The 14,751-nt window shown below is 32.3% G+C and overlaps 1 protein-coding gene and 2 long non-coding RNA genes across 3 annotated transcripts; 1 reads left to right on the forward strand and 2 right to left on the reverse strand.

Annotated features, from left to right (window-relative positions):
* Positions 1–216: 216 nt before the first annotated feature.
* Positions 217–3,437, reverse strand: LOC136272486 (uncharacterized). Its single transcript, XR_010710495.1, has 3 exons — positions 2,983–3,437; positions 2,646–2,729; positions 217–1,011 (listed from the first exon to the last, which is right to left on the reverse strand). It is a non-coding gene; the product is annotated as an uncharacterized lncRNA (long non-coding RNA).
* Positions 2,401–7,073, forward strand: LOC136272487 (uncharacterized). Its single transcript, XR_010710496.1, has 3 exons — positions 2,401–2,464; positions 5,884–6,046; positions 6,870–7,073. It is a non-coding gene; the product is annotated as an uncharacterized lncRNA (long non-coding RNA).
* A 4,775-nt stretch (positions 7,074–11,848) lies between these two features.
* On the reverse strand, positions 11,849–14,342 carry LOC117683676 (uncharacterized). The gene is made up of 3 exons (XM_034453367.2): positions 14,203–14,342; positions 12,724–12,894; positions 11,849–12,529 (listed from the first exon to the last, which is right to left on the reverse strand). The coding sequence occupies exons 2-3, from the start codon at positions 12,827–12,829 to the stop codon at positions 12,015–12,017; spliced, it is 621 nt and encodes a 206-aa protein (XP_034309258.2). The 5' UTR covers positions 12,830–12,894; positions 14,203–14,342; the 3' UTR covers positions 11,849–12,014.
* Between the last annotated feature and the right edge of the window lie 409 nt (positions 14,343–14,751).

Raw genomic sequence — 14,751 nt, forward strand, 5'->3', positions numbered from 1 at the left:
TATAATTTATATTTTTTCTCCTGTTAATTGTTAGATATATATATATATATATATATATATATATATATATATATATATATATATATATATATATATATATATATATATATATATATATATACATTGCCATCAGAAGAATAGCATTTGTAATTTTGATAAATATGACTTACAATGTACTTTATAATATTTAGTTCTACACCTTTGCAATTAGTACTAGTGTTACTTGGATTACTAATTTCCCGGGAGTTCAAGGAATATTCCTAATATAATTAAATACAATGCAATGCTAAGATGCCGTTTTTCAATTTATTTCGTCTCTATATTTCTTCATTGCTGTTTCATTCTTATTCGAAAGATTTTTTTTTTGCAAAGCAGCGGACGTTTTGAGCAGACAGTATCTTAACTATTCAAAATACTTTTTTTTCTGTTTTAGAATAAAGGGGACTGTATGGTCGTTACCATTTTAAGGTGGTAGGGAACACGTCCATGTTGTGACGTATTGTTATACGAAATAAACAATAAAATAAAGTGTAATTATATAAGTAGTTTCTTTCCCAATATTTTTATCTAATAGCGTAGTCCAGTGGATTAGGGGGGTTTACTACGAACCTGTAGGACTTGAGTTCGAATCCCGCGGGGAGTTTGTACAATTTTTACCATTTCAAATAATTTTTGAAAGCTATTTTTGGGGTTAAATATTGTAAAATTTGTAAATTCTAAACCGGTGTAAATATTTCTATTCTAAAGTACTTTAATCCATATTAGTATCGTCAGATGTCCCATACCACCTTTAAGCTAATTAAACGTTTTTAGACGATTAGCACTGTAAAAAGATCGCTAAATTATATGGACTTTTCTTTAATAAATGATTGATGATGTCCCAAAATATCGTGTTTAAAAGTTGAGGCAGATCTGTTGGTCACTCGGTTGACCACCCGGCCATCTTGAATGTAACATACGAGTCTTTCTGGTCCTTTGACATCTTCTTCGCGACTTCTTTTTTAATTTTATCTGATAAAGAAAGATTTTTAAGCATTTTATTATTACCAGTCAAATCAAAATAGATAACATAATGTAAATCAGGTGAACAAAATAGGAACAAGAAACAATCATTCTCCCTCCCGGCCCGAAAAAAAAAATCCAGCGGAATGAAAAATTAAAGCACAATTGGTAATATTGATAATTGCTGACAATTTTCATTCAAAATGTACATGTACACGTACATCACATGCCCTTTAAGTCCTACTTTTTGGGAGTTGATTTTTAATCAACTCTCCTATGCAGTCACTCGGACAAACAGAAAGAGAAACAGTGTTTGGACCTCAGCACAAATCATTACTCCTGACAAGACTTAGTTCTTGAAAATAATTGATGAATTCGATGTAATGTATGCTAAAGCATTGTTTTTCAAGGATACTTATTTACAAATACCTTAAAAACAGTCAGATTTTAAATGGTACGAACAATTTAAATATTTTTTGTAGTGGTATGTATTCCTACGCCAGAGTTCAATATAGTCTCGTTCAAACCCTTGTCAGAGATTTACGGTGTCAGCCGAGCGTTTGGTTGAACGAGACTAGAGTTCAATATTGCTTGGATCCATACAATTTTCGAGAAATATTTCTACCACTGATACATAGTTTGATTGAATTAATTTTATCTTTAAATATTATTTAACATGATTCATATGGAGGTTTCTCGACATTCTAGTAGAAAAAGTTCAAAAATTCATATTATGAAAATATGCGTAATTCAAATCAGAAACTACGTATACATGTACTTGTCGTGCAAAATAACATATCATTGATTTTAAAATAAATAAACATCGACAAAATCAACTCCTGTCAGTTCTTCAGTACTTTGATTAATATATCTATCTACACTATATACGTTTTTGTGTTTCGCGGGGTTAATATCAAAATTGATTCTTTACATTTTTTAAAAATTTTGCTTGAAGTTCTTTTGGCAAGATCAATCATTCGTGTTTAGAATTGTATCTCAGATTATTTAAAAAAAATTCACAGATAATGCTCAACAGAAGAATGACTTTAATGGAAAAACCCTTTTTACAAAATACGTGTTCGTGTATATTGCAATGATAAATCCTGCATCGCTTGTTGATACTGTTTACATGCACTAAATTTCTGAAGCAAGTTGGAGTATCCAATAACATAAAATGCAGAACAAATAATACCAAGGTTCGATTTTTAGATAAATGGTGGACAGTGTATACCTTTTAAAATTTCGAGCTCTCCAAAGATAGATAAGATGAAAACCTTTACATGTTGGGAAATTGATTCGTGAGTGAAACACTCATAATATTAAAGAATCTTATCAAATGACATAGAAAGGCAGCTCAGGTGCCAAAGTATATCTTTTAGGTATGTCCTCAATGACCGCAATATCCTGATACACCAGAATATACTTTTATTAAAGACAGACAGAACAAAACGTAGGAAAAAAGGTGTGTTGTACATATATTTAAAAAAACGCTCTGTAAACATATTGAATTATTAATTGTGTCATAATCATTGCAAAAGTCTTAGTATTATTCGCTAATTTTGTGTTTTATAATTTGATCCATTTGTGAACTCTTTTCCCCTTTGATAACTAATAGCTATATTAAAGTTAATTTTTTCACTCACCCATTCTGATTTCAAATCTGTATCAAGCCACTTCGTTGTTGAATATTTACTCTGAATTCATTTCATATCATCAAATACTGTTTTCTATAATGATAACATGAAATAAAAAAACAAAAATTCAACAAAACATCGGTGAGTTCCTCGCTATACCTTATTGAAAAAAAAAATATATACATTTTTAGAGGCAAAAAATTACTTGTTTCGGAGAAGACAGGTCTCTTTACAAGATGTATTGAAATTATTAAACTTATTTTACATATTAATAGCTTTACTTATATTTTGAATTTTTTCAATACAAAATACTCTTTTATAAAACATCAAAACCGCTGTCACAAACCTTTTTCATCCCCAATGTCAGACTTCCATCTATAAGTTTAGTTCAGTGGTATAAAGAGGAAGTGAATATATCTAGAATTTAAAGCGATCAAACGTTCGTATATTGATTTTAATGGTTAAACATTTCACCCCATTTAACAACCTTTGGTCTCATATAAGTATCTTATCTAGATATTAATCAAATGACACACTTACCGTTTATTTTAGTACCGGTATATCCATATTAAACTTTTCTTTGAAGATGTTGTTCTGATTTTGTAATGTAATTGCTTTCTTTTAGGCACCAGTATTTAAGCAGATGATAAAGAATGAAATAAAATATTTTAGTTAGCAAATAGTTTGGAAAAGAATGCAGACAAATTAATATATATATACAAACTTGGAATTGAACTGAAAACCTCCAGAAATGTAATTTTGTGTCTTAATGACAAATCATGGGTATAGAAAATGTCTGTCGATAATTAGGATAACATTATTTAGAAACTGTAAATTAAGTTCAAACTCACAAAAATGACGTTGTTAGGAGAAAAAATACGCACTGGTTTGATTAAGATAAAACACACCTTAATCACCTGTTACAATGTATTTGCTATGTAGTTAGGTGTTACGAAACGCTTAAAACATTATTATTAAGAGACTTAAATACCAGGTCGGTCAGTAAAATAATAATTAAAAGTTATACTTAATACTCTTAGATGCGTTTGATTAAATTGTATATTTGCAGAAAGTTTCTTAAAGAAAGTTATGTAGATTATCACGCTGACAAAAGTTGGGTCGGGTTTCGAAAATAATTAAAACAGCATCAAAAATCTACATATAGATTTAAATCAAAGTACTGAAGTACTGTCGGGAGTTGATTTGATTGATTATTATCAATTTTAAAATCAACGATATGTTATGCAAATTTTTATAATATGAATTCTCGAACTTTTCCGACAAGAATTTCGAGAAAACCCCATATGAATCATGTTATGTAATATTTAAAGATACAATAATTCCATCAAATTGTGTATCAGCTATCGAAATGTTTCTGAAAATTGTACACGTCTGGATCCAAGCAATATTGAGCTCTAGTCTCGTTCAACCAGACGCTCGGCTGTCTCCGTGAATATCAGACAACCAAGAGAGACTCTCTGCTTGTCGGAGATTTACGGAGACAGCCGAGCGTCTGGTTGAACGAGACTATATTGAACTCTAGTTTAGGAATACATGCAACTACAAAAACAATTGAATTGTTCGTATTTTATAAAATCTGACTATTTTTAAGGTATTTATAGATACTTTTCTTTTGAAAAAACAATGGTACAGCATACAGTACACCGAATTTATCTACTATTTTCAATATCTACGTCTTGTCAGCGGTGGTGATTTGTGCTTAGGTCCAAACACTGTTTCACTTTCGGTTTGCCAGAGTAACTGCATAGGAGAGTTGATTATAAAATCAACTCCCAAAAATAGATGACAATATGGCCGAGACCATTATCGTACGTTTAATTCTTTTTGAGAAAAAGAGCTCAATATGGTACCTGCAGTGCCTGTCAATATTTGATATACACGGAAAAACATCATCCTTTTATTGCGATCGCATTAATACTTTTTGAGATGTTTGGTTTCACAACTGAACGTTTTTTTAATCAAGCAAATTTGGCGCAAGATGAACTGTGACGTCGCGGGATCAACGCTGTTTCATGAGAAACAAGATAATCTTATGAAATTTGTACGTTTTCTTCCGATTTTTTTTCGAAAAATAAACTGTTGTTTCTGTATTTTTATTTCCTTATTGCATGTAACCATTGATGATTAAATACACTTAGTTGTTTGAGTTAAAACCGGTATTTAGCGAAGTTCGGAAAATTATTTGCTTTATGTATACCACACTTTGCATACAAATTCACAGCCTATGTAGCAATATGACGAAAGTCAGAGCACTTTTGTTATATAAAAAAGTATTTTTTGTAATTGTTTATTAATATTGTCATTCTTGCGGATGATTTTTAAGATATTATCAAAATCTTTAAAAAATCTTCTTTCTAACTCTTATTAATATTTGAGAAAAAATGAAATGCATGGTTAGGATGTTCATGAAGCCCTCTAACTAAGTTGTAAAATCTATGGTCTCTGGATAAGGGGTTCAAGCCCTATTTGGGTCAAAATGGCTACATAGTAAAAAATGGGTAGAAACTCATGCATAGTTACTATGTTCATAATGTCCTGATGTTACATTGTGCAATTCACTGCCCAGGGCATGGGACAGAAATGGAGGCTTTTTATCGTGTATCGGGGAGGGGTTGATAAATACATGTATGACTTTTTTTGAACATCTATTTTTACTCAAGGAAATTGCTGTTTGTCATCCATAACAATTTTAACTTCATTTTGAAAATACTCAACAGTATTGAATTTAATATGTGTTCTATTTTTAGAAAATATACTTTAATGTCTTGTGTATTGTATGCTTTTTGAACAATTGCATCACTTGTCCCCCCTCCCCCTACATTTTCATGAATTATTTGTTTTCAAACATCAAATGATAAAAATGGGTAACAGGCAGGTGTCTCAGATTATGGTTTAGACTTTAATATGAAGCTTAAAATGCAAATATAAAACTCTGAAATGTCAAACTAGGGGCTATAGTACTCAGCTAGGTGACCGTCAAGGCCTGCGGGCCTCTTCTTTACTGTGCACTGACAACCAAATGTAAACTTTTGAATTTTCTTCTTAGAGACAGAAAGGGGAACTAGGTAATTTAAAAAGCAAAATTTACATAAAATATCAAATTCCCTAGAGCGGGACTTATTCTACAGTGTGGATAATTTTCATCATTATTTTGATTGCTGGGACCAATAAATAATTAAAAAGTTATTATGTTTATTGTTTTTGTTTATTATGTTTATTTTATTAGGTAATACACCGACTTTACCTAATTTGGACCAGACCGTAACTTTTCCGGATAGCACGGCCGCAAATACTCTGATGTATACCGTGTCCTCTTCTGATAACGATCCACTGGACACCCGTTTCTATGACAACGACTACCTCATTGTTTTCCTTTGATGCGGTTTCCGGTAAAGTTTTGCTACTTAATAAGCCAACTGAACCAAGATCATTAACAAATATAACAATTAAAAGTTATATTCTAATAAAATAGTTTTATTCCTTCTTCCCCCTACAAAAAAAAAAAAAAGAACTGGAGAAGAGGAACGATGTTTTGCAATAATTAGCTTTCTTTATAGTTTGTAGGAGTTATCAAAAGCTGTGAAACAAGCCGGTCACACAATAATATTTGAGAGTATAGAGTTGAGAAAGTACAATGTACTAGTAGTCTTGTCTAGTTTTTGACTTTTTCAAAATATCAAAAGTATACCGTATACAGGAAAATATTTGCCCTGTTTTATTTTCGCCTCATCTGCCTTCGTTGTCATCAAGAGGAACTTAAGATTGGGCAAATTCTAATGTCTCAGATCATCTCTCCATAAACAGAAACGTGTTTAGGCGAATTCAAGACGAGGCAAAACTGTTTGCTATTGTAGAAGGGCGAAAATGACTCGGGGCAAAAATAATCCAGTTTACAGTATCCCAGTTAGTGACATTATCACATAAAGATGAGAGGAAATCAAACGATAATACTTTTTTATTTCTTTTAAACAATTGCACAACTTGATATTTCTATTAAAAGAAAGATTTATTACCTAGAACTGACCTAACTGCCAAAAAAGGTCAAATATGCTTAATTGATACCACCACTTAGCAATGTGGTCTTTTTGACTGTAAATATTTCATGCATTTCTGAATGTTAGAAATATGAGAGGACTGACTCCTTTTAAATAAAGTTAACTTAAAAACATTCTAAATGTGGGAATTATTAATTGTTTGAGATATTTATTTTAGGAGAGGTTCGAAATACAGGAGCACTTCCGTACGGAAACAATGACCTGTCTTTCACTGTCACCGATGATTGTGGTAATACAGACACTGGGACCCTCAGGATAACAGTAACCAATTCAGTATGTTACGTGATTTCTAACTGGGTGCTTCAATTCAGTATGTACTGTGATTATGTAACGTGATTTCTTACTTGATGCCATATTTCTGTATGTAAAGCGATTTTTGACTGAATGCCTAAATTCAGTATGTAACATGATTTCTGACTGGATGCTTCAATTCAGTATGTAAAGCGATTTCTGATTGGATGCATAAATTTTCAAAGTGAATGAAAATAAATATCAGCTGTTGAAATTTAATAAAATTTCTGACGGGATGCTTAAATTCATAAAATGAAATAAAGAAAATATCAGCTGCTGAATCTAGATAAAATTACATGTATTTTGCTGTATTAACAATGCAGTATAAACAGGTATCGATAGGTAAAAAATACGTTAATGATCTTGCTCATTGGTACATTCATTTTTCCTTTTAATTGTTTAAAAATAAGAGATTTTTAAAATTTCATTTTTGTATTTTCTCTGGTATTTTAAAAACAAGTACAGTTATTCTCTTTCACAATGGAAAATTTTCAATCGAAACATTTCCCACATGATTGGCTTATTTATAATAAGCAAACTACTAGTATATGACCTGACCAAAAAACCCAACAAAAACAATAGTGTTAAAGGTGGTATAAGACACCTCCAGGTTGTGACGTATAGTTTATAAAATAAACAATGAAATAAAGTGTAATCATATACGTAGTTTCTTTCTCAGAATTGTCACCTAACAGCGTAGCGCAGTAGGTTAAAGGGTTAACTACAGATCTGTAAGTCATGAATTCGAATCCCGCTGGGTTTTGTTTTTGTTTTATTTTGTTTTTTTTACATTTTTCACTTCTCCCAAAGTTTTCAATTTAGCTATTTTTTGGTTAAATAGTGTAAAATTTGAAAATTCTGAATCGATGAAAGTATTCTAATTTTAATGTACTTTAATCCACATTTACATCGACAGATATCCCATACCATCTCAATGCGCTTTGAATAATCCATATATCTAATATAGTTATAGAGAACAGATTATTTTAATTTTATCACATGGATACGCTTTCTTCATTTTTTTGCAATTGGTATACATTTGCTGCAAAGACAACAATCATTTAATACATCACCTGTGTGAAAATCGAATATTTTTTCCTATTTGAATAGCCACACCATTAGCTAATTATATGTAATCTTATTCAAAGACATTCATTTGACATTTTTTTTTCTCATAAAAAATAATGGGAAAAAAGGAAAATAAAATAAAATTTTAGGCTACTGTCATCAATAATCTACCGGCAACAGCGGATTTTACGGGGGATCACGTGACAGAACAGCTACTCTACACTCTGGATGTTACGGATGCCTCCCTCGCAGACACTGTCAGCTGTTCCATCGCTAGTACGACCCCCTCCACAACGAATTTCTTCTCCCGAATAAACGCCGGAAGTACAAGTAATTACGTGGTTATTTTATAATCAATATGCTACTGCTGAAAACCGACTAACTAAAGTTTTTTTTTGTATGCAGGAAAAGAAGAGTTTTTATACATGTAGATATTCGTCCCGACGTTCTTAATGTCCTTTTAAAATATTCGGTGTCTCTGTTGTAATTTGTAAAGACTTCTAACATAAAGTCCAATGCTTAAACGCTAAAATTTCACTGGTTGGTCGCAATGAAGTCGTTGCCAATAAATGTTTGTTAAATGTTTAAAAAAAACAACTATTTGTGAGGAGACTGGATGGTCCACAAAATAGCATTCGGATGTACCTAAAATGTTTGGATATGATTTGAGGAAAATTTGATATATTCTATAGCTTAAAATTGTGGATATTTTCCTTTATTTCGGTATTGAACTCTTCATCTTTAGGAGATCAAAATTGTCGCTGTTAAAAGTGTGTATATTTTCCTATTTTTCTATACGGTATAGAACTATTTTTCTACAGGAGATCAATGTGGTCTATGAAAGACAAAGGCCATCCAGCCCTCTTTACGGCAATTAGTCAAGTGTTGTTTAAGGTGATTTGAGACGAGAAAATATGTTTTGATCATTAATATCTAGCCAAAGGGCCATACAACCTTGAAAAGCTTACTTTTTATACAAGTCTCATATTCACAAAAAAGATCTTATTGTGGGGAAAATTATACCCAGATCAAAAGATCTTTTAAGTTTTGTCTGTCAGTGTTGGATTAATAGCTCTATTAAGACAGTTTTTTTTGGTACTCTATTTCTGCTAATCACAATGAAAGACGCCTTCAAAGGGTGTAGTCCGTTTTCCGTTTCCTTTTGATTTGTACAATCTTTTTCTTTATATATTCATCGACATTTTTTTTCCTCAGAATTCTAGACAGAAGTAAACTGAAATAGAAAAGATACATGTAGACTAAATAGGTATCGAATCTATACGAAAGTAGTCTGGGTGCGGGGTTTGCTTACTTATATTTAAAGCAATATATGCTGTATTTTTTAGAATTTCATTTTGGTTCAAAAACCTGTTAGAATGATAAATCTGCATGTAACTTAAACTTTTATGATAAAAAGATTTGAAAAATCATCAATTTTTGTCAGAAGAATGATTTCTCTTCTAAGGAATATATAGCAAATCGATTTTTGTACAGGCCAGGATGACATTAATTAAATTTTGCTTCAATTAAGGCTTTTTGACGGCTTTTCCAACAAAAATAAAGCTAAAAGAAATTTAAAAGCCAATATATTTTTGTCATTTTAGCAGAAAATAACATTTTCGTTAAAAAAAATGTCAACTTGAAAATTGTAGCTCATATTGCTTTAAATATTTATTTGTACAATGGCTTAAAATTATATAAATATAAGTAATAAGGAATCATTCTTTGAATAGTACGGGTTATAATTTGGTCGGGGCGTGATCAAATCTACCATAAAGCCCTTCGGTGACTCAAAAAATATATCTAAAACGTGATTGCATACGGGTAAAACTTGTTACTGATTACTGTAAATTGAAATAAATTAATAAATAATTAAAGTGATAGCATTGTCAATGCACTGCTCAAACATAAAATTCAAGCGTATTTAGTAAAAAAAATAGTGTTTTACTACAAAGTACAGTACCGATCAGACCCAATCTAACACCAAAGAAAACCCCAACTAAACCCCGGGCTTACTTTTGGGGTTTACTTGGGGTTTACTCTGGGTTTACCTTTTGAAAATTTGGGTCCACTCGGGGTTTACTTTGGGTTTACTCGGGGTTTACTTTAAATTACTTTTGAGGTCAACTGTATGCTCTGAAGCGTGAAGCGGACTAGTATTTTCTCTTATCATCCTACTGCCTGTATTTCCTACCCTTTGTATATTCCGAATAAACAGTTAGCGTCTGCTTACAGGGGTATACTTTTGACTGGGTTTAACTCTCTGTGTCCACTCTGGGTTTACTTTGGGTTTTCTCTGGGTCAACTCTAGTAAACCCAGAGTAAACCCAGAAAGTAAACCCAGGGTTAAGTTGGGGTTTACTTTCTGTTAGGTTGGGTCTGATCGGTACTGTAGCTCACATATTACATGCTATACTAAAAATAAATGTACACAAATAGGTTATTTTTAGATAAATTTTTTAGATAAAATAAGTAGAAGCAAAGGTTAGCTATGTGGCAAAGCGCCCGCAAAAAGACAAAAATAAAAGCGCTAGCTAACGTTACACTACAACATGTTGATTGTTTTCGATATAATTTTATACTGCCTTCTTTTGTATTGTATTTCGTATTTTTGATTAAAACTTCCAATTTAGTATTTTGTGTTCATTGACAAGTGCATTGTCATAATCAAGGGTATTACATATTGTATCAAACTTACAATGGAATTATATTGCACATGTATAGTGTCGGTTTACTTTTTGGGGAGAGGAGCGCGGCGGGATCATTTAATGAAATGCTGTAATCTCAAGGAAAAGGATATATTTTTTTTTTGTTCAAGTAAACAGTTACTTTTATATGATAATTTTGACGGAAGTCATACGTTTGAATATCAAAGACAAGGAAATTAAAACAACGTGAATCTTTGTGAAAACATTACGCCTTTTCACCCTACCATCTTACGTCATTGTCATTACTAATATATTATAGCATTAACGGATTCAGTTGCTGTGAAAACTGTATCAGGTGTTTGTTTATTTGTCTTAAATAATCACGATTTTTTATCAAGTGCAAAAGTTTCAAGCTATAAGAAAGTTTATGATATTACTGGAATGTAAGTCTTTTAAAAATTGGGAGTTCATTTGAGTGTTGATAATTTTCTTTTTAATATGGGCACCAAGTGTCACCAGACAGACAGGTGATATCTTACTTTGGTTTTAAACTAAATATCCTCTATACTCAGTTTACATGACCCGTGTTTGTTGCCAATCTTTTTAGTCATGGGTTGCAGAGAGAGAGAGAGAGAGAGAGAGAGAGAGAGAGAGAGAGAGAGAGAGAGAGAGAGAGAGATGGTCTTTAAACTTCATTCAGATCTTTTTTTTTTAATTTCTTTCTATCATAAAATGTCTATGGGTGGCGAAAATGGTTAAAAGGCGTTAGTGCTAAACGCACAACGTATTTTTAATACAAAAAAATAAGAAACAGACCAGCTTTAAACAAAATCAACAGGTTGACGTCTTTGGCAAAATCAAGAGATCCTTTAACGTCTTTTTTCGCCGCAGCCCATAACATAATCTAGTAAAGAAAATTCTAGTATTTTAGGTTTTAACTTTGAATGTTTGTTTAATATCGTTATAGATAATTCTTTTTCCTAAGAAGATTCAAATAGTCTGAAAATGAACACGACCATCGAACCCTCTTTAAGATAAAAACTACCGAGTTATTGTATAAAGTCAAAGTTAATTTGAATATTCTATCTCCCAAAAATTTCATGGACGAAACAAAAAGGCGAGACCATCATTGCTAATTGAAAAGAACTTTGTTTGTAAATTGCCATATAAGTCAAATTGAATACAACTGAATGAAACAAATATATAGCTACAAAATGTATACGAGTATAAATTAAGTTGATACATTTCTTAGTCCGAGCTGTTTTGACGTCAACGCAAGGGTCTGTGTGCCAGAATTAACTTCCAGCCCCTTGACTATTGGAAATTTCATTATCATCCTTGAAGCTAGTCTCTAGGTTTTGCAACATTTCGAAACCTGCTTCTGGGCTGGTAGAAGCGAAGCTAGCATGGCTTTCCTGTATGTTCTTCAAGTCACTATCGGGTAACTGATCAGGGCTTTGGAAAGACTGGGTCCAAGGAATGAGCAGTTCCTCCACAGCAGAATTTGTATTCTCTGCCTCTGTTCCCTTTGATGAGTTGGGTACCCTGATATCCACGGACCATAAATCCCCATCTGGGGGATAACATTTGAGAAGCTGGTCCGCTAAATTAATTGCAACATTGGTTGTTAACTGCTTGTCTTCTATCTCCTTATTAATAAGGTCCTCTGTTGGGTCTTTTTCAAGAGTCTTTGTGGTCAATTCCTGGTTTCTTGGAGGCACGACTTTCTTGTTTTCCGGTGCAACTACACATTGTGTGCCAGATTTTTGTGGGGACTTCATAGTCTTCAAACTCTGCTCCTGTGTAGAATCTGCATTTAAATTTTAAAGGTTAAAAGTAACTACATACAAGTGTTGATTTATGAAGAATGTAAGTGCACAAATAAAAACAAAAATTCCACGGCACATTATTAATGGAAGTCGACAAGTCCCCTCATAGTTAGATTTATAGATGTGTTTAATGACATTCTATCAACAAACATGATTTTTTTTTAAAATGAGTTACCTTGAAATTCCTTGCTGTTCAGATTCTGAGAGAATGGAGCATTACAGCTTTCGGGGTAACCAGGGGGTAGCACTTTGCAACTTCTTGACCGTGGTTTGAGAGACATTTTATGGTCATTAGTCAAATCAATTCCCACCTTCTGATTGGCAATGGTCCTTCCTCATCTTTGCACTGTAATTTAGAAGGACATAAAACATGAATTAATTTTTGAGAGTAGGGATTGAAAACATATGAGAAAAAACTGACAATTTTTCACCATTTTGATTGAGATCACCTAATATGATTCTTCGATTAGTCAATGATATGATATACTGTAGGTCTTAGAGTAACCAGTCAACATAGTACCACCATAATTGCATTTTCAAATAACTCTTACTATATGACATTGTATATTCATAACACCCCCCCCCCCTTTTTTTAGGTGTACATTCATTGGACACTCATTGCCTTCTGTCGCACAGCCATCACAAACTCAAGTCAAGTCAATACTCAGCCACAAGTGTATGCACTGACCTCAAATTCATGCACTTTATATTTACAGATTTGAGTTGACAACAGAGTTGAGTAATTTGAATATTGTGGCAACTTTGTCACATGACTCGAATATATGGCTCTGATTGACTCATCCAACCAAAAGTCTCCAATTGACCCAAATCCCTGTATTACAATCTTACATGTACATGTGATTGATACAGTTTAAACACAATATAATGTAAGAGGGTTTTACTAAGCTTCAGTCCATGTGAGGTAGAAAATATCAAACGGTTTTCTTGCAGGAGTTTAAATATTTTGTAATCTGAATTTCAATCATAAAGTTCTACCTTACTTTATCTGTATGTCTCTCTCTCTCTCTCTCTCTCTCTCTCTCTCTCTCTCTCAGCATCGTAGTTCAACGCTATATATTATACATCGTCTCAAGCCACGGGTTTTGTGTCCATTCTATTTCCACAAACATAGAATGGACACAAAACCCGTGGCTTGAGACGATGTATATTATAGTACATTAATGCAGACATTTCCTTAAAAAATCAGCTTGCTAGATGTAAATCAGTCGATACTTGAAACAAAGAAATACACAACATAAAAATGGTCACATTTCTCGACCAATCAATTTATTTTCCCATAAATATCCTTGCTGTAGGGTTCATCAATAGAAGAATCTAAATGTTCTGCAGTGCTTTTTTAAAATTGTCACACAATTCAACACATGATCATGAAATCAGGATAGGTATTGGGAATTAAGTATACGCATACTGAATACACTTATACTGAAAGTGCAATGTGACCTGTGTTATATTGGTTTCGTTTTGTAAATGTTTTTTTCTTCCTTGATCAGTGTTGATATCAATATTTGATGATTCGGTACTATTTTTAGAAATAGGTTGGTAAATATATATAAATACAACAGTCAAAACAAGATCATTATCTTTAAAGATGTGTAAAACATTACAGAATATGTAAATAAGAAAATTGAAATACCTTTGAAATGAACTTGACTTGGTCTTTTTAGTCAAAACTGAAAAAGTAAGACACCACAATTTTTACTGTAATTGGTCTTAAAATGGTGTCCTAAAACTCTTGATGTACGACTAAATTCGTGACCTGGTAAACTCGGCACCCTGTTCATTCGGTACCTTAATCTTGTTAGGCTAATTCGTCATCACATGTTTGTTGAATTAGCGCCGGTACATAATAAATATGTCAATGAATATACAATTACATTTTTACACATCGCTTCTCTTATCTGAAATAAGATCGAGTGTATAGTCAAAATATGACTACTAGTATCAGTTTTTGTTATTCCCTTACACTATACATGTACATGTACATGTAGCACATTTCTTACGATATATACACAACTGGATATACAAAACAAGTCAATAGTTTTTAATGGCGATATTATCATTTTGTTGGACAATTGTCCGCTCTTCACTGTATGCATGCAATTTAGCTGACGTTTTGACAATTGCTACCGTACCTGTTTATATTTCATTTACCTTTTTACACACATACATGTACTTGTTCTGA

The sequence above is a fragment of the Magallana gigas genome, chromosome 10, assembly GCF_963853765.1.
Source record: "Magallana gigas chromosome 10, xbMagGiga1.1, whole genome shotgun sequence".
NCBI lineage: Eukaryota > Metazoa > Mollusca > Bivalvia > Ostreida > Ostreidae > Magallana > Magallana gigas.

Excerpts from the sequence above, each read along its gene's own strand:
- LOC117683676 (XM_034453367.2), bottom strand. The coding sequence starts at position 12,829 with ATGTCTCTCAAACCACGGTCAAGAAGTTGCAAAGTGCTACCCCCTGGT. Across the intron at positions 12,530-12,723 it reads GAACAGCAAGGAATTTCAAG|ATTCTACACAGGAGCAGAGT; the intron begins GTAACTCATTTT and ends ATTTAAATGCAG.